Source organism: Phoenix dactylifera, chromosome 3, assembly GCF_051530095.1.
Source record: "Phoenix dactylifera cultivar Ajwa chromosome 3, Ajwa_hap1_PhDact_Kaust_v1.1, whole genome shotgun sequence".
Classification (NCBI taxonomy): domain Eukaryota; kingdom Viridiplantae; phylum Streptophyta; class Magnoliopsida; order Arecales; family Arecaceae; genus Phoenix; species Phoenix dactylifera.
Genome location: NC_143192.1, coordinates 45,486,895 through 45,505,941, shown reverse-complemented (window position 1 = coordinate 45,505,941; position 19,047 = coordinate 45,486,895). Strand labels below are relative to the sequence as shown.

At 36.9% G+C, this 19,047-nt stretch overlaps 2 protein-coding genes and 1 non-coding gene across 5 annotated transcripts in view; 2 read left to right on the top strand and 1 right to left on the bottom strand.

Moving 5' to 3' along the window:
- Window positions 1-975: 975 nt before the first annotated feature.
- Window positions 976-2,950, bottom strand: LOC103712206 (pectinesterase). The gene is made up of 2 exons (XM_008798669.6): window positions 2,016-2,950; window positions 976-1,923 (listed from the first exon to the last, which is right to left on the bottom strand). The coding sequence occupies exons 1-2, from the start codon at window positions 2,920-2,922 to the stop codon at window positions 1,235-1,237; spliced, it is 1,596 nt and encodes a 531-aa protein (XP_008796891.3). The 5' UTR covers window positions 2,923-2,950; the 3' UTR covers window positions 976-1,234.
- Window positions 2,951-7,033: 4,083 nt separating this feature from the next.
- On the top strand, window positions 7,034-7,107 carry TRNAN-GUU (transfer RNA asparagine (anticodon GUU)). The gene has a single exon. It is a non-coding gene; the product is annotated as a tRNA-Asn (tRNA).
- Window positions 7,108-12,440: 5,333 nt separating this feature from the next.
- Window positions 12,441-19,047, top strand: part of MAP1A (methionine aminopeptidase 1A) — a 32,174-nt gene continuing 25,567 nt past the window's right edge. The window contains exons 1-4 of one of the 3 annotated variants that reach the window (XM_039121068.3): window positions 12,441-12,737; window positions 13,051-13,104; window positions 13,245-13,322; window positions 18,519-18,569. In XM_039121068.3, coding sequence (XP_038976996.1) covers window positions 13,249-13,322; window positions 18,519-18,569 — 125 coding nt within the window. In that variant the 5' untranslated portion in view covers window positions 12,441-12,737; window positions 13,051-13,104; window positions 13,245-13,248. Of the gene's footprint in view, window positions 12,738-13,050; window positions 13,105-13,227; window positions 13,323-13,868; window positions 13,911-18,518; window positions 18,570-19,047 lie in introns of those variants that run through there. The other 2 variants (XM_008814132.6, XM_088718625.2) reach the window with 2 other exon arrangements.

Sequence of the window (19,047 nt, the reverse complement as noted above, 5' to 3'; positions counted from 1 at the left end):
ATTTCCATTGAGCGAAATCACCTGTCACATATTAACAGACTTGTTTAGTAATTGGGTCCGTGCGGTATGCGCGCCTTGATGGGTATCTTCGCTTGAAAAGCTGGCTTATCAAACCCGGCTCTTGTCACGATACAGCGAACGCCAAGAAAGCGCGCACTGGATCCGACTGGGAGCGGATCCGCCGAGCGAGGCGCGCATTAAATTCTCCCGGTCCAATCCCTAGAACCGGACACTCTATCTCTCAAATCCCCTCTGAAAACTTAATTAATAAACAAAAAGCCAATGCATTCAATCCATGCGCCACTTTAGCGATCTCCTCGAACTTGCGGCTGCTGAGTGCTGACTTTGACGCCAATGGATTCTAAGATCCAGACTTACGGATCGGAGCACCCTTTTTTTTTTTTTTTAAAAAAAAAGAAGGGGTCAAAGTAAAGCGATAGTCTAAACTAATAAGTATGAAGTATGAACCAGCCGAGCCCCCATCTGAAAAAAATAAAATATTCTCAGTATTTAAAAAAAAAACTATATTCAAGTTTTTGTATTTTCGTTAAAATATTTATTCAGACCAATTATCAAAAAATATATAGATACATCAATTATCAAAGTTTCTTACTAATCCAACTGCTACTAAATAATTATATAATATATTATACTATTCCAAGAGAGTAAACCATATCTATCCTCTCCTCTATTTAAAGGTTAATATTATCTAACATTTTTTTTCAATAAAACAAATGTAAAGTGCTTAAGCGTATATTTGCATCAAGTATATTATATGCTGCAAAACTAGTTTGAAAACAAGAAAAAGAAAACATATCTCACACATTGTGCCAATTATAAGCTTGTAGATTTTAAGACCCAGACTTAGAAATCAGAGCACCCATTTGAAAAAAAAGAAATGAGGTAAAACTACAGCAATAATCTAAACTATTAATTATTTACCTCGTCTAATACTATATTTGCAAATGTGTAAGCTGTCTAGAAGCCTGAGTGGCGCCATACCATTTAGTATTATGAATGTCGATTTAGTACAATAAAAACGGTAGAACTTGTGGATACATGGCACGCCCACCCAAATAAATAGAGTAAACGCTCCCAACTTTTTAGATCAATTGAGTAAAACTATAAATGGTGAGAGGAGAAGGTCTCCTTTCACTAATCTCCAGTTCAACGCTGCCAACTTTCCTAGTTATAAACTAATAGGTAACAATGACAATGACCAGACGTGTTGACATCAAAGAACTGCATTAAACGGCACGCCGGTGGACGGTATCCACGTCCTGCCGGCGATGAACCGCCCCACACTGAACTGCCTGACCAACGACGGCCGCTTGATCACGTGGTAGCCCGGCCACGTCACTCGCCGTGACAGCGCCGACCCCGGCCCAGTGTTCCCAAACTCGGCGTAGTACAGTGTATTCAGTGCAAAATTACCGTTGAACGGCAGCCACCCGGCTGGATCGATGATGGCATCCATGGAGCTCCGGAGGTACACTGTCCTCGAGTATTGCTGCCATGGCCGGCCAAGGTATGAACGGACCGTTCCGCGCACCGGCAAGAGTTCGGCCGCCGGGAGGATGGCGGAGGAGTGGATCACGATGCCGGTGTTCTGGTTCGGGTCGGTCCGGCCCTGTGCGGTGATCACGTTTGACTCGCCCGGCCGGGGCCTCCTGGCGAAAATGTTGCAGTTCTGGAGCACCACCGCCCCGTTGCCGAAGATGAAGTCGACGGTGCCGTAGATGTCGCATTCTCGGTAGAATTGCCTCTGAGTGAAGACACAGAGAGTGTCTTGGTATCCTTCGAAGCTGCATCGATAAAAAATGGATCGATCGGATCCTGATAGCAGTGCCACTGCTTGAGATCCTGGACCGAATGTGTTGCGAAATGTGATGTCGCTAGCTATAAATCCATCGCCAAACACACCTACGTACGTACATATTATGCAATGGTTAGTCATCTACACCACTGAAGCTACTGCTAAAGCTTAGGGAGAGAACAAAAGGTTTAAATCGTACTGAAAGTTGGGGAGCTAAAGGTGGTGGAGCCTGTAGCCACGCTCCGACTACCGGTAATTATTGTCTTCCCCTTGCCATCGCCGACCATGGTGAGATCACTCAGACTGCTTACTACCTGTAAGTGCTCAACATACACTCCGGCTTTCACTCGAATCACGATCTTGCCGCTCTGTGTGCGAGACCGTAATGCCGCGGCGGCGTCAAGAGCCGCTTGGATAGTCCGGAAGTTCCCGGAGCCGTCTTTTGCCACGATGAAATTGGGCCGAGCTGAAAGTTGTAATAGCTTCCTGTTGGCGACCGACGTGAAGCTTGGGACGTCGACAGCGGCGGTGGTGTTGGTGGTGCCGTTGGGCTGGTTGATGGCGAGGCAGTTGCTGATGAGGTCGGAGATGTTGTAGTGCATGACTGGGTGGATGATCTCTGCGGAGGCGCCAAGGTCAGCGAAGCCCTTGCGGCAGGTCTCGAGGTTGGTGAGGCTGGCACTGAGCCAGGTCTGGAAGTCGAGGGCGGTGAAGGTGGGCTTTTGGGGGTGGAGGGTGCGGTTGAGCTGGAGGACGGTGTTGCCGAAGAGCTTCCAGCAATCGAACCAGGCCTTGCTCTCGGGCGCGGTGCGGCACCGACGTCCAAGGCGGCCGAGGTGGCCCTCAGCGCGGGCGGTGAGGTCGTAGGTGAGTTGGAGGTGGAGCTTGTAGAATTGGTGTTCGTCCTTGGGTTGTTCAGGGGACTTGGAGTGAGCGAGATAGTAGCGGCAGGCGTGTGGGTGGGGAGTGCTGCGACACCACCATTCTATGGGTTTGGAGTCGGGGAAGGAGAGGGAGAGAGATGGGAGAGAGGAAATGAGAGTGAGGAATAGTAGGAATGATAAGATGAGATGCATGGTTGATGATGAGGGAGTAGGACGAGGCATGCGAGTAAGGAGAGGGTAGAGGCTTGGGCTGTGCGGGCTTTATAACGTTGTCTGTCTTTACCTTGCGTGGGCAAGGATCGCCGAGAAGATGATCAATTTGATTTGATTATTATGCAGTGGAATGTTGTAGGCATGGGTGCAATAGGGACTGGTCAACATGCACCTAAATGGGACGAGATGGATCGACTATGAAATGCTTAGGAAGGGGTCCAAGGATTTTAGGATATATTTAGTTTGAAAAAGTCGGACTCTAAAATAAAAATAAGAGTAATTGACTCTCATTCCAACTGTTTCGTTAAGAGGAGTCCCATTCAGATTCCAAAAAGAATGGCAATGTCTCAATCCTCCTAAACCCAATCTCTATTCTCTTCTAGTATTCAAATTTTATTCCGATTTTGATTCCGACCATAAATCAAATATGCTGGGGACATGGCTATCCGATTCTCATTCTAATCTATTTCGATTCCGATCGCGCATCAAACATGCCCTTAAGCTCGATCAAGTTGACATTTATATAAAATTTTGGAATAGCATGTTGATCTAATCCAACTCGAATATGAAAGCTAAAAGTCTATATATCATTCCTTATATTTGGTGAGGTGAGAGATGTTAGTGAATCATAATATAGTGCATCATATATTTTGAGATTCATGTCGTATTTTCATATTCATGTTCAATAAATAATCATTTCAACGTACGCATGTGCCAGCACTTGTATTACATCATTTGTCACATACAAATCTTAAGATGCACAATACATCTAAGTTCTTCTAGATAGGGCGCCAGAATCAACACAAACAAATCAAAATAAACATAGGCACTCCTAGAGAAATTACACCCTACACCATGTGGTCATGTGTCACACCAATTACTTCGTCTCGTTTTCTATGAACTCTATTCATCGTACGCTTGCACAACCACGCTATCTTGGTGTATGTGGTGCAAGAAATAATTTTGACACTTAAATTGGAACCAACTTTTTTGGTTAATGGTAGTTAACTTAGATCGGAAGCTTCCATCAAAATATTTGAGATATATCTTGCACATATAGATGGCTTTGTTCCTAACCCTCTCCGGTCTTCTTCCTTGCAGGATATGCGGCCCTTATAATATGCGGACGAATCTTGAGGCGGGAGGAGCCTTGTCCGTGCTGCATGCACAGCCGGCGACGCTGGTATGACGTACTAACGGGACCGTTGACGCCGCCCTTATAAGATGCGGACGAGTCTTGACTCTTGAGGCGGAAAGAGCCTTGTCCGCGCTGCATGCACAGCTGGCCATCCAAAGATGCGGTCTTCACTGGGAAGTGAAACGCAAGGCACGGAGACAGGCTGGCCGCCGAGCAACGTGGAAGTCAAACAGAAGAAACCGGCCCGCCAATAGCGGCAACGTGACCTGCCGGCCAGCTACCGCGATTTCGTACGGGCGCAAGACTTCACTAAGCATGCTTGTTTAGGTATGGATAAACTTTGATTTATAACCAACGAAAGAAAAACGATGAAGTTATTAGCCTCGAGCAAAGCGTCCAATGGACAGCTCACATGGATGGTGCATCGTCTTCGCAGCTCAACTTGTAGAACCCAATTAAGCGATGAAAAGTACCATTTTCACCATTCCCCCTTGTCTTTCTTTAATCTCTAGTTAACAATGACAGCCTGGCCGGTTTAGTTGCTACTAAGAAAAAGGAAAAAAGAAGAAAGAATGGCAAATTGTTAAAAAAATTGTGGATTAAGATAGCATATTTCTAGCTAGCTTGGACGAAGCTCTGAGTGATTGGTTTAAGTGTGCACTAAATTGTTTGGTTTGGCAACTCGGCACAGCGATCTTGTTATATTTCAAAACTTTTACACTAATCCTCCTGTAGTTATGAAACATTTTGTGCATGCAAGTACCCCATAGCACTCTTCTCTTTTTCACCAAATTGAGGATTGCTAATTCATATCAAACTTCTCCCCTCGTGACTATGTGTAAAGTTGTTAGATGTGAATTTTTGAGAACTAGATGGGAGAAACCCTAGCTGAAATAATGGTAACATATAAGTAAGAACGTTTAAATGATTTTTTATGCAATCTGATCAAGGCTTGGCACATATACGGATGTGAACGGTGTCCTTGGTAATTATATTAAATATGAACCAAAATTTCGCCTTGTGACTTGTCAATTTGTGTTTTAGATGTCTATAAGACTGAGAATGAGGCTTAATTTGTTGTTTTAAGCAATAAAGACACAAGTTCACTATAGTAGATGAAGCATGTTTATGGAACAAGCAATATATATGTATCGAGAAATTCTACAAGGTATATATTGAGATATTTTATAACGTGCATCAGATTGCATTCTATGCTTGCGTTGTCAAATTGTATGATATGCTCCCTTAGCCTCTTAAAATTTGAATAATTAATTTTTCATGAATTGTATGATATGCTTGCGCTGTCAAATTGTATGATATGCTCTTTTAGTTGTTGACTTTCTACTTATCTTTAGACTCAACTAAGTTTCAAAACCTATAATTTCCTGATATTAATAGTATTTTTTGTCCAACATAATGGAAAAATATTCTTGATGTAATATTATTAATTTAAATGATGTTAATAAACCATTTGATTTCAAAAGCTTATGCTATTAGGGAAGGAAAAAAATGCATATGTGGCTCAGCATCCATTCAATGGCCTTACTTATAATGTAATGTTAACTTACAAACTGACTGAAAAGCTAAAGCTATTATGCTAAAAAGTTAGGTTTTATGTTAAAATATGCAACTTATTATTCAATGTTGATGTTGGGCTAAGGATTGCAAAATTAATGATTACTATAAGAGTTGCATCCTAATTAATTTGCAAGTCTTGACAAGAATTCTCTCAAAAGAACAATCATTATTTTATGGGGATTATATATTAAAGACATATAGCGTCATTTAAGAGGACTACCAATCACATATTCGAAATTGTACTTTGAGAATTGAATGTCCATTAGATAGATTGGCCACATTGGCACCTCAACCAAGTAGTAGAATGGTAACCATATTCACAATGTGATCTAAATCCTCTATGAGAGTCCATACGAGCATGTATTTAGTCTTACATCGGTTATTCGTCGGAGAGATTTTAGATACGTATACAAGACTAAAATCCCAAAAAAAATTGCCAATACTATCTTTTTTGGATAAGATCCTAGGTTATTACAAATGGTATTAGAACAGACCCGGCCTATAGCTCATGTGGACTAGGGAAACACCGTAGCATAGGCTCATTGAGGCCAACTACGGGCCGATCATGGTGCTTGTAATTAAATTTGAATGGATTTAGACCCTTAGCATAACGAAGATGTCAAGGCTTAAACGAATGGAGTATGTGAGGACCCATGCGAGCGTGTGTTTAGTCTCATATCAATTATTCGTCAGAAAGATCTTGCGTACTTATACAGAATTAAGGAACCCCAAAAAATATCTTCCAACTAGCCATTTTGGATGAGATTTTGGGTTGTTACATCCTCTAATAAAAAGATACTAGCCATTTTGGGTAAGATTTTGGATTGTTACATCTTCCAATGAGAGGACCCTCAATCTAAGAGTCAATTGATGTTATCTTTCGAGCCTTTAAGAGAGAGAAAGAGAGGTCGAGCAATGAGAAACATGTAATTTCTAGAATGATGATTTCTCATGTGATACAATTGTTAAACCTACCTTGGATTATTTTACACGCATACATATCTATATATACATGCACATACACACAAATACATATAAATAATAAAATTAATAAATAAGAGAATATCAGGCAATGAAACTTGAGAATCATACAACAGTTGAGAAATTTTTGTTGCAACAAACAAATACAGCTCAGAGGTTTCATTCAGGGAACCTCATGTTTTCTCCAACGATATCACAAATATTTGATTGACTTGTGCTAACACGTTCCTTTCCTTGTCTTTTTAAAATTATCTTGCATAATGAGGAGTAGACCTCTTGCACAGGAGCGTTCCACCTTTATTTTCTTTATGGGCTCATATGGCATAGTTTTGGGGGCGAAGCCGGATTTGCAAGTTTTCCGGATGTTTCTTATAAGTTTTCTATTCAATATAATCAATTGCTTGACAAAGTGTGCTCCAGCTAGCTGGAGTAGCTCAGTTGGTTAGAGCGTGTGGCTGTTAACCACAAGGTCGAAGGTTCAAGCCCTTCCTCCAGCGACTTTGCTAATTTTTGATTTTTTTCTCTATATATTATTTATACAACATATGATGGGAAGTGTAAATCCTTTTCTTATTATTATATTGATTTTGCATTTACATATGTTTTGAGAAGCCACGCTGGCTGGATCAAATTAGATTGAATTATTTCACTTTGGCAATTCCTCTATCTCTTTAACATCTATTTTTTGATTTTTATTTTCTCCCATTGATTTTTTTTATATTTATTTTCTCATTTCGTCATGGTTGTCAATCCGGTTTGGCCAAGGTGAACCTACAATCAGTCTAAAGCAAACCATTTTAGGTGTGATATTAAATTAAAAGATTATTGGGACGATGAAGATGCTTTGAATCCTTTCTTGAGCATCATTTTAATTTCAATTTTACTAACTTCTAGATATGGCATGCACATGATTGCTTTCATGGCACCTTTTAACATCTAAAATGCACATTAAAAAAAGTATGATTGATGATATACTTCCCATCTTATTATTAGAATTTTTTTTGATTTTTTTCCCTATATATTGTTTATACAACATATGATGGGAAGTGCAAATCCTATCCTCATTATTATATTAATTTTGTATTTACATATGTTTTTGAGAAGCCATGCTGGCTGGATCAAATTAGGTTGAATTATTTCAGTCTGACAATTCCTCTATCTCTTTAACATCTATTTTTTGATCTTTATTTTCTCCCATTTAAATTTTTTATATTTATTTTCTCATTTTGTCATGCCTATCAATCCGGTTAGGCCAAGGTGAACCTACAATCAGTCTAAAGCAAGCCATTTTAGGTGTGATCTTAAATTAAAAGATTTTTGGGATGATGAAGATGGTTTGAATCCTTTCTTGAGCATCATTTTAATTTCAATTTTACTAACTTCTAGATATGGGGTGCACATGATTATTTTTATGGCACCTTTTAACATCTAAAATGCACATCAAAAGAAGTGTGATTGATGGTATACTTTCCATCTTATTATTACAAATTTCTTAGCCCTCGTAGTCATGAAAGGTACGCTTCTTCTGTCACTCTATCCTATAACTAAGAGTTAACTTACATAGTAACATATTTTCTAAATATAAGAATATCTATAGTGGAGTGAAGATATGAAGACTAATAAAATTATGACAATCTCAAATTTTTGTCCAACAATGAAATAGTATTATTGAAAAAGGTAGAATATTTTTTATGCTTATTTGAAAATTTATCAAGCCAAATACCTAAATTTTGGGTCCTATATATGTTCTATATTCTTTGGTCCATGGTTGGTTAGCCACAATACAAAAAGCATACAACACTTCAAAATCGTATATATGATATATATTCTAAAATTTAATTAGTCATTTTGATTGCTAGAATTAGGTTAGAATCACCATAATTGAGGTGAATCAGAATCATGCATCTTTAGGCTTTAAAATGGACCAAGGAGCAGCTCTAATATGGTACAGTTTTTCCATCCTATGGATAATCTGAAGTTAAAATATATATTATTGTTGAATAGTATTTTGTGCGGCCCGGCATGTACCCCAGCATTTACCCAGACCGGGTTATTTGTGGAGAAATAAGATGGGCATTAAAGCTAAATAATCAAAATTTTACCTTATTTAATTAATAATAAAACTAAACCTAATTTTGGTGATAAGATTGGGATAAAATTTGTGGAGAAATAAGACTTGCTTCCACATATGTGATGTGGGATTAAAAAGAAAAGAGTTTTAAAGCCTTCGAAATACTTAACACATAGGGGATAAGATTGGTTTTTATTTTTTAAAATTTAACTTTTTTTATATGTTTAAAAACTCCAACAAAATCTTTCCTCCATTTTTATGTGGGATGTGCAAAAGTGGAAGTGGATCACACAAGTGTCCTTTAGTAGAGGCATTATACTAGTCTAGATTCAAAGTAAATGATACAATATATGCTGATTATATTTCAATCAGCAATGGATTTTGTGCTGTTGGGCACCTGCAGGAGCAGATCACCATTTTCTCCGCTTCATTCATTTTTTTGTGGCTGAATCTGAACCAAATTTTATGAATCTCAGTTGGCTCTAAACTTTCTACGAAGAGGTTCAGTTAGTGAGAAGCACTTTCTTTATCTTACTGTGAGGACTTCAAATAACATCATTTCTTTCCAGACAAGACTGGAGAAACTTCTTATATATCAGTGCTCACCGAGGGAGCAGATAAAGCAACAGAACACAAGAAGCAATCTGCAATGATATTTTAGATCAGTGTTGTTTTCAAACATTTTAGGTAAGTTTTGCAAGGAATTTAGAACATTGCAGCTTTGCACCTGTTTTATGCGTCCAAGGCAAATAAGCAGCAAATGAAACTTATGAAAAATTAATTACAAATTATGAGGTGAATGTCTTAGCTATCACCTATGCGATAATATTGGAAAAAGGATAAGTTGTAATGCCTTTCCACCAAGGTCCATGAAAATATTTCTAAACACAATACATCTGAAAGTACTTGTGAGACAAGGAAAATACTGGAATGTTTGGTCAACTACAGATATCCATCTTATTTCAATCAGGTTAAACAAATATACCACCTCCAACAAAGTGGCAATGAAATGATCTTGGCCCTGCCTCCACCTTAGCAAAAGCAGTCTTTGAATTTCAACTATCAATTTTCAAAAAAAAAAAAATCAACTATCGACAACTAATGACAACAACAACCAGAAACACAGAAATACACGCGCACGCACGCACTGGATGAACGATAACCGTTCTTTAGCCCTTGAAATCTTAGGAAGAAGTATTGGTGGTATATATATATATATATATATATATATATATATATATATATATATATATATATATATATATATATATAAGAACAAAAGTCTACTTAAGAAGTAGACTCGTACAATAAATATGAGATAAATTGTGGAATTCATACATGCAATAAGAAAAAATCAATGGAACATAGCAGAGAGGACTAATAAGAGTAGGCCTGGGGAAAACTTAAATTTGCTTAGTGGTGGCACAGTAACAAGTGAAACGATATATAGTGCATGAGGCTTGCAGCATAACTAATAGTTTGCATAACAATTCGCATACTAGATTTTCACAACACTGTAACATACTGAGGTCTGCTATACCAAAGTTTTGCTCTCTCAAAAATATCACAATATTCTGGACCTGAATATATTGAGGTTCATTGTACCAAGTCTGCCAAAATTAGATTATTACACTTAGGAACAATACAAGAAACAATAGTTTTGTTAGCAACATGTTAGTTAATCTAGCAAGCAATCTTGTCCCAACCAATAACTGATCTAGTTAATCTCTTTACTTCCATGCAGCCAAAATACAAGGATGAGCAAAACATCTGCAAACCATTTAAGCAATATCCAGTCATTATGAGGATGAGTGGAGCTTAAAGGGACATAAAAATCATTCATAAAATTTATTTTTAATTTACTAAGGTTTTAAATTCTTAGTAAATTTATCTTTTACAAAGATTTAAATCCTGTGAGTGGGGGTGTACTGATTTCTTCATAGAAGAGGACGCTTCACTATCCTATCTCTTTTCGCTAGTCATCTCACTTAAGCATCTTAGTAGGTATCATACATTTTTTTCCCTTTTTTTTTTTTTCCTCTCTCTTTGTTTCTTTTACTTTTCCTTTTCTTTCCCTTCTTTCTTCCTTTCATTTGTTCCTCTCTCTATCTCTTTTTTTCTTCTTCCTTTTATCCTTCCTTTCAATTCTTTCCTCTTTTTTTCTTCTTTTTCTTTCTTTTATCCTTGCTTTCTCTCTTTCCTTTTTTTTTTTACTTTTTCTTATTCTTCTTTCATTTTATTCTTATTTCTTTTCTTTCTTTCTAATTTCGTCCTTTACTTTCTTCTCCCTTTCTTCCTTATTTTTCTAAATTTTTTTCCTTCTTTTATTTTTTTCCCTCCTATTCTTTTTGTTTTTTTGTACAATCCTTTTATTCTTCTTTACTTATTTTCTTCTTCTTCTCTTTATTCTTCTTTTTGTTTTTGAAAAAATCTGACTTGCTGGATTCGAAACCATGACTTCTTTCCTCTTTGTTCTTCTTTCTTTGCGTTCATGGAGTATTGTCCCTATCGTGGTCCTATTTTCTTACAGAAACAAAACGGAATGTTTAGAAAGCCACTCATCCCATCACTAGTTAAAATACTGTTTCTCAAAGTATAACTTTTGGAATTTCAATAAACATTTAAAGTTAGATATTTAAAGGCTAAATAAAATAGAGAATAAGGATTTGATTTTGCAATTCTACCTAAATTTTAAGCAAAAATAATCACAAGTCCTGAAAATAAGCCACAAATATAATGTTCACATAAGACTTACAAATCAGAGGTATGTACAAAGAAGTGCAAATTTCTGCAATAAAAGATCCACATAAAGATTCAGATGTAAAAATCCAAATAGAAAAGCACACCGTCAGAAAACCACCATCAAAGTAAGCAGGAGAAAATATTAAGGGACATATCTGTGATTTAGTTGTATTACCAATAAAAAAGAGATCATTTAGGATTCCAAGCAAAAAAAAAAAAAAAACAAGAAAAAGAAGGAAACTATCCTGTCAAAATCCCTCTATTAAATGTATGTGTACATAACCGGTTTGGCGCTTATTCGAGGTACATGCCAGGGTACACTCTTCTCCCTCGGTGAACCAACCGTGAGGTTTCAAAGAAGGTCGGATGCATGCACTTGCGGGAGAGAGAAATTGCTGCAATCTGTCCAGGAACTTGCCACGTAACACCAAAGAATCAGACGCAACATGGGCACAATACACACAGAAAAATCAAAATTTATTTTACATAAATATCTTCCTCAAAACTCAAATTTACATAAATTTCTTTTTAAAATTTATATTTATTTTTATATTTTCATAAAACACTGTTTTTGCACAAATACTCCTAATATAACGTTTTTTCAAATACCATTAATAAAAACCATATTTATTTTAATTAAAAATAAAATAAAATTTTGAAATTACTTTTTTATTCTCCATCACGATAATTTTATAAATATTTTTTTTGGCATATTTATTCATTAAAAATATTTTAATCATTTTAATTTGAAATCATTATTTTTTAATGGCGTTAGATGGCATGGATACATGTACAAAAATAAGGATAAAAAAGAGTAAAATAGTAAAACAAGTATTTTATGAGGATATACATACAAACATCAATTTTGAAAGGTTATTCATGCAAAATTTGATATTTATAAAAAAAACCCCAAAATAATAACCTGTTGTAAGTCAGTACGTGGGGCCTGAATTAATATCGGCAAGCACAATACCGGAGACATTTTTACATATAACTCCCACAGAAGGTTAGTATTACAGCGCACGCGGTCATTTTTGTGCACCGCGTGTCGAATTCTAAAATTAATCTGCTATTTATTATATTGTTATTCCTGGGCCTCTTTTCCCTCTTTTCTCATTCTTTTTCTCGAGAACCCTTGTACCTGGAGTTCAGTCTCCTCCCTCGGCGCTCCTCCCTCCCCCCCTCTGCAACCCTAGCCTCTTTATCCCTCGCCTCATCTCCGTTTAAAGACCGAATCCATATATAATAGAAGTAAATTCATCGCAAGATCGATCTCTACCTGGAGATAAGGAGGGCTCTCGCCATAAATCCCCGGTATGGAAGCTCGCCGCCGCCTTCTCCTTATTCTTCATTCCTTAAGTTTTCCTTTCTTTCTTTATTTTTTGTTCTTTACCTTCTTCTTTCATCAAGAAAAAGCATCTTTGCTTTTATATCGGAGTGCGAGCATCCACTTTCTTTCTTTTTTTGGTACTTTTCTTGATTTCTTTTCTTATTTCCTGCGAATCTCACGGGACGATTGTTTCAAGAAAGTGCTACGGGTTGATATCTTTGAGAGTCGTTTGTTTTTTGTTTTTAAGATTTTGTTGTGATTCTTTCCTTGCAATGATATTTCTTGATTCTTACCCAGGTATAAGGCGGGCCACCTAAATCTGCTACCGGAGCTGGTTCGGTAGAAATCTAGGTGATCTTTTTTCTTTTTTCTTGGGTAACCATTTGATGTAATAGGGAATTCTTGTTCTGCTTATGCTTGTTAGATAATTCTTATTCCGTGATCTAGCGGTAGGGTAATTCTTTGTTGATGCAGTTATTATTAGAATTCAGTTCGATGGACAAACGTTCGAGCTCACCAGCTGAATCAGTTCTGTCTTGTGCTCGCTGTGGAAAACCTGCTTACCTTCAGTAAGACTTTTCATTATTTTTATTCCTGACTGTATATAATATGGATAACTGGTAACGATTGAATGGATGTGATATGTCTGGCCATTGTTATGATCATTTGAATTTTCTTATTTATTTTATTTTTCTTGTAATCAAGCTTAATTCGGAGGATGATGTCTTGACATGGGTTTTATTTTATTTTTTATCACAGGATGTAAGGTTTCATGCTTGTCAGTCAAGCAGAAATTTTGAATTTATTAGTTATCTTTTTTTTTTTGGGTGGTCGTGGTATTGGCAATGGAATTAGGTAACAACTAACAAGATATGGTTTGTGATAACAAAGTGGTAGAAACCAATGACACCAAAAAATAAACCACTAGATCGGCATGTTCAATAATATATGACAATATCAAGATTGATTGGTGCAGTGAATCTTTAAATTGTTTGACACTGCATTAAGGTCCCTAAAGTGTTTACTGCATCAGAATGAATTGGATTTGGCGCTTTTACATAGTGTGTGCTGCTTCTCATTCTTTCTAAAATATTCTTCATTTTCTCATTCTCCAGAGCCCCCTGCCTATCCTGCTCGCCCTCCAACTAAAACAGCAGGCATGATAAACCCTACTTGACATGACTTACATTTGAAAGCTATTTAAGTTTTCATAAGAAGAAATTCTTTACCAAATATTGCAATATTAAATATAGCTCAAAGAGTAATAGTCGCTGTGCTGCAAACTGCTATGAAAATAGGTTCTCTAGAGCACAGCTAGCAAGGCTACATTACTGATTTGGAGGTTGTTATAAGTAAGAAACTTGTTCACAGGAACTCCTATGAAAGCTTGAACTTTAGTGGTATGTAGAGTTTTCTTTCCCAATAGAAGCTTGTTAGATGACATGAATATTTGCTTGGAACTTTATCACATTCAGAACCACATTTTTTGGCCCATGGAAAGTCATTGCTTTTTTTGTTTGCTCCTACGGAATGTTTGTTTTGTCTTGCCATGGATGGTTGTGCAAATTCTCAAAACATTTGTGGTTTATATCTTTAGCATGTACTCTACAAGTACACCTTTATTTCTTACCATTTGAGATGCTGCATATAAAAGTGTTCCTATTGCTTGCCTCTTCTATGTGAATAAATACGGCAGTAGGTTTCCCTATCTTTCTTCCTCTTTACATCAACTATCAAGCATGAAAGTTGCCTTCATTGCTGTTCTCCTTGGCAAAAATCTTCATTGGCTCAGAGAAATTATTGCTACATTTTTCATTACCTCTTTCATAACTTTATATTGTATCTGTAACTATAAGTTCAGTCCTATGGTTGTTAGTACCATTTTGTATAATATCATTTGTTGTTTTGAGTGGCACTGCATTATTTTTGATCATTTATTATTTATTTTTTCTTAAGATATCATTATAAAATCTAGGTATAAAAGTATATTTTTTTTCTCCCATTAAGCTAGTTCAATGAGTTGATGTGCACCCTTGTCAAGTTGTAATGAAGTTCCCACAAGGTCCTGATCTTTAACATCACCCATTACTTTTGTAGAGAGTAGAGGGTCAAGAATAGATAATGACACGGAGATGCTTATCCTTAATTTCCACATCCCTTAATTTAGTAAGATGCTTGGTCACCAGATCAGTTTCCTCTCAACTTTTTGTTGCCACGAAAAACTGCCTTCTTCACAAAAGCGGTAAAAAAATCAGCCGCAATACAATTAATTTCCACATCCTATTTATCCTTTGAGAATTTAATTCTTTTTCACTTCTTCTTAACCTAAATTGTTCGCCACTCTAATTTCCTTCTACCTTTCAAAGTTGTTTATAACTTTATATGAAATGACATTATAGATAATGGTAATAGGTTGATTACTAGTTAAGATACATTATAAATCTTCATACCTGTTTTATGCAATGACACTCAGTTTAACTTGATGAACTCCAAGGATTCATTTCAAGAGGTTGGCATGAATCGATGTTTTGATTGTTTTAAGCAAGGGAGGTAGTATCCTTTCTAACTAACTGTTAATCAACCTATGACTAAGGATTTCATTTATGTTTACTACTTTGGACTTGATCCATAACTCGAAACTCGGTATTCAAGGACCATCCTGCATGCAGTATTAGCGATCCCTTAGCCAAATTCCTAAAGTAGCCTTACCTAATTGACCCATGGATATATAAGTTGCTCCTCATGGTAGCCTCACTAAAATATGATAAGAATGTTTGAATAATGTAAATTATTGTGAATGCCGATCCCTTTACGAGAGAATAAATGTTAACTTTTAAGTTGTCCTATGATAATGTACTATCTTCCTAATCTCTTGCATGGGATGTCTTAATGATGAAGAATGAAAAGGAGATTGCAAATATATTAAAATTCAACAAGTCCAATTTGGTTGTAGACCATCTTTTGGAGAATAGGACACAATTGATCCCAAGTTAATTGATAAACCAATGACATAAGTTTATTTAGTTTCCTTTGTATGTGGTTATAAGCCATCATTGGTTTTGGGATTTTAGCTCCCTTAGAATTGTTGTGGTACTTATGACCAAAATACAGAGAATTAGAGATTAGATTAAGTCTTTCATTTTGAGTGAGTTGACATGAATGTATCATATTCTGTTTGAGTGAGAGGTCATTATAAGAAAGTTAGGGACTGACATGGTATGCATACTCTATGTCGTATCATGTCTATATGTGCTGGCATAGAAACATACACATCCATAAGGAAAAACTGCAATTTATGAATTAAGATGCACTGCTTTGTTCATCTTTTTAAAACACAAACTAATTTTTGCTTTATATTAAGATATAGACATTTGTAATAAACAAATATGGTTTCTGACTAACCTATAAAAGTCCTGGTGTACAAATTATTCTCGATCTAGTAAATTGTGGGCAAATAACCAGATGTTTTGGGTTTGAGCTTGGGTGTTGCATCTTTAAGTATTCAAACTTGGGTAGTTATTATACATGTCAGCTTCCCCTATTTTCTCTCTCTCTCTCTCTCTCTCAAAAACAAAAAATCATCTAGATCTCTTTGATTGCATTTCAGCTATACATTATATAGTTTTACCTAATCTATAAAACCTATCAAGACAACAATTTTACATATTGGGAACACAAATAAGCCAAAAATTCATGATAAAAACCAAGATTTGCCATGCCGGTAGCCCGTACCGGTCGGCTGGCTGCACGGTTCAATATGCCCCTGTGCCGTTCCATGCCGAGCCCGTATCGATGCAACAGAGAGGGTGAGGGAGCAGGAGAATGAGAGAGAGAAAAGGAGAGAGAGAGGGGGAGGAAGGGAGAGGGAGAGGGAGAGGGAGGGAGGGCCGTAGGAGGGGCCCCAAAGGGGTCATTTGAAACAGGGTCCGTCAAGGCCTCTTTTTTTATTTTGAAAATTAAGTGAAGTCGGTAAGGGGTCTGCCGACTTCATTTAAAATTTGAGCCCGCCCTTTTCCAATCATAGCTATAACCATTCGGTCCGTCGCCGGCATGGCTCAGAATGCCCCAAACCGGGCGGTTCGGGACAGTTCTGTATTCATTGATAAAAACTAAGCAATAATATTTCAATTTTAAGTGATTTACACATGTTGCCAATGCTAATAGTAGCAATAGAACCATGAAAAGCTTATATGCTATAAATGATCTTGGTTTCTAACTTGCAGTCCTATTTAAAGTGATAACTTCTTATAGTTATGATGTCCTGTGGGCTTTATACCCTCAAAAAGATTAAAAAAAAATCAAGAACAGCTCTTAAGCACAGAGTAGAAAAATATGATGTTTAGGATGGTCAAGCAGAGGCATAAACAAGAAAGTGGTGTACAAGTCCATACAGCAACATCGTGGCCTTTATTGAAGAGATATGCATCAACATGGGCTGCGACATGTTAATGACGGGCACGCAGAGCTCAGAAGTGCTTACCCTCATGCATTTTCTGTCACAATATATTGGAGTGCTGTCACAATATATATTGCAGATGTGGTAAGATATAGAAGGGCACTTTAGTCCCTGATTACAAGTAGATACTTTCGTTTCCTTTTCGAGAGGAACAAGTGGATAGTTTTAACCCTGTAAGGATGTCAATTGTCCCCTTTAGGTGTTTGTTAATGGACACATGCAACATTCTCTTCCTTTCCGATAAAAACAATCCTTTGAACCCTGTTGCTGTGCCAATCTTCATTAAGACAAGATTCTTTATTTAAGTTCTGCTTGGACTAGCAAATCTCTGAAAGAAGCTTCTGCTTTCACCTCCTTCCTTCGCACACTAAACTCATGCTTTATTTACTTACAATCTCCTTCCTGGATAGGGAAGTGGGTTGCAGTGGAGTTATCCTCTCTCTTTTTTCTTTTCTTTTTCTTTTTTTTTGGTGGGGGGATGTCATAGGGAGGTGAAGGATTTGGGAGACGAAATGAGGAAGCATATATCATATGGAAACATTTTGTGAGACTCTTGTTCTATTTTTCGGTTGGAATTATGAAATCTACTTTGTTGTTGTACATGGACACTCCAAATTATAGGGCATCTCACTTAAAATATTAAGCCATCAAGATCCTCAATCCAGTAATCTAATTATCTGAACAACCATGTGTAGCCAATATTTATTTAGTTTCACATTCTTATTTTAAGTTAATGGAAAATGACAGAGAGAAACATAGCCTTCATATCTCCAATCCTGTGAACTCTATTCTCATGATTCCCTGCAGTATCCTTCTTATCGTGCATGGAGCCACTATTTTAGATCTTGACCTTTGTTGAAGGCTATTTACATCCTTGGCTGTGATAATGCAACTTGCACTCACAGACTTTGGTCTTTGTCTCTTTAATCCTGATTTTTAGACTTCTTCCCATGTTTAATGTCTTGCCATTGTTGATCTAATTATTGATGAAGAAGAAACTAAGAAAGGGCGAAGGGAGGGGGGAGGGGGTTTCCAACATAAAAAATCCATCATCCATTATCTGTTGAAACCTAAAATACTTTCCTTAACTAGATGAGAAATGGGCTGCATTGCTGACCTTGTCTCTTGTGCTGTCAAAAACCTTTTTCATTGCATTTATTGCATATATATAGTTCATGGTAACTATTCTTGTTTGCTCATAACTTTTTGGTTAGAGATCTTAACCTTTTAAATGCCAGCATTGATACTTATGCTTATACCTTTGAAAAATGTCTAATGCATTATATTATCTGCCTGCCCTTGTTCACAGATGTCCAAAATGCATGGAGTTAAAGCTCCCTCGAGAAGGTGCTGCTTTCTGGTTCGTTAAGTTTTCCTGCCCTGGGTTCTATCTTTTGTTTAGTGCTTAATGTTTTATAAGTACTTCTAGAAAGAATGGTGCTAATTGCTTAATTGATACCTGCTTGTAGGTAACTAAAATCTACATGCCTCAAAAAGCATACCAATCCAGAAGTTCTGTGGCTTCCACCTGAGCTATGGTGTGCTACGCACACAGAAACTATGAATCCGTGGTGATACTTCCATGGGTTTGAGCCTTTCACCTAGATGCATGTCTAGCTCATAAATCCTGCCTTTTACAACATTCTGCATCCTATGGCAGGAAGGTCTTCCACAAACTATATGAGGAAGAAATTAAAGACTGTTTGAAAGTGATTGCTTGATATTCATTACAAACTTGTACTAATTCCACTTTCTGTACTTGAATTAATTTCTATGATAACCTTATGAAGAATCTTCTTTTGAAGATAGTTAGTTCGCTTCGTGTCGTCACCTTTTCT

Coding starts and splice junctions, on each gene's coding strand:
- LOC103712206 (XM_008798669.6), bottom strand. CDS start 2,922: ATGCCTCGTCCTACTCCCTCATCATCAACCATGCATCTCATCTTATCA. Junction 1,924..2,015: donor CTTTAGCTCCCCAACTTTCA/GTACGATTTAAA, acceptor GTACGTACGTAG/GTGTGTTTGGCGATGGATTT.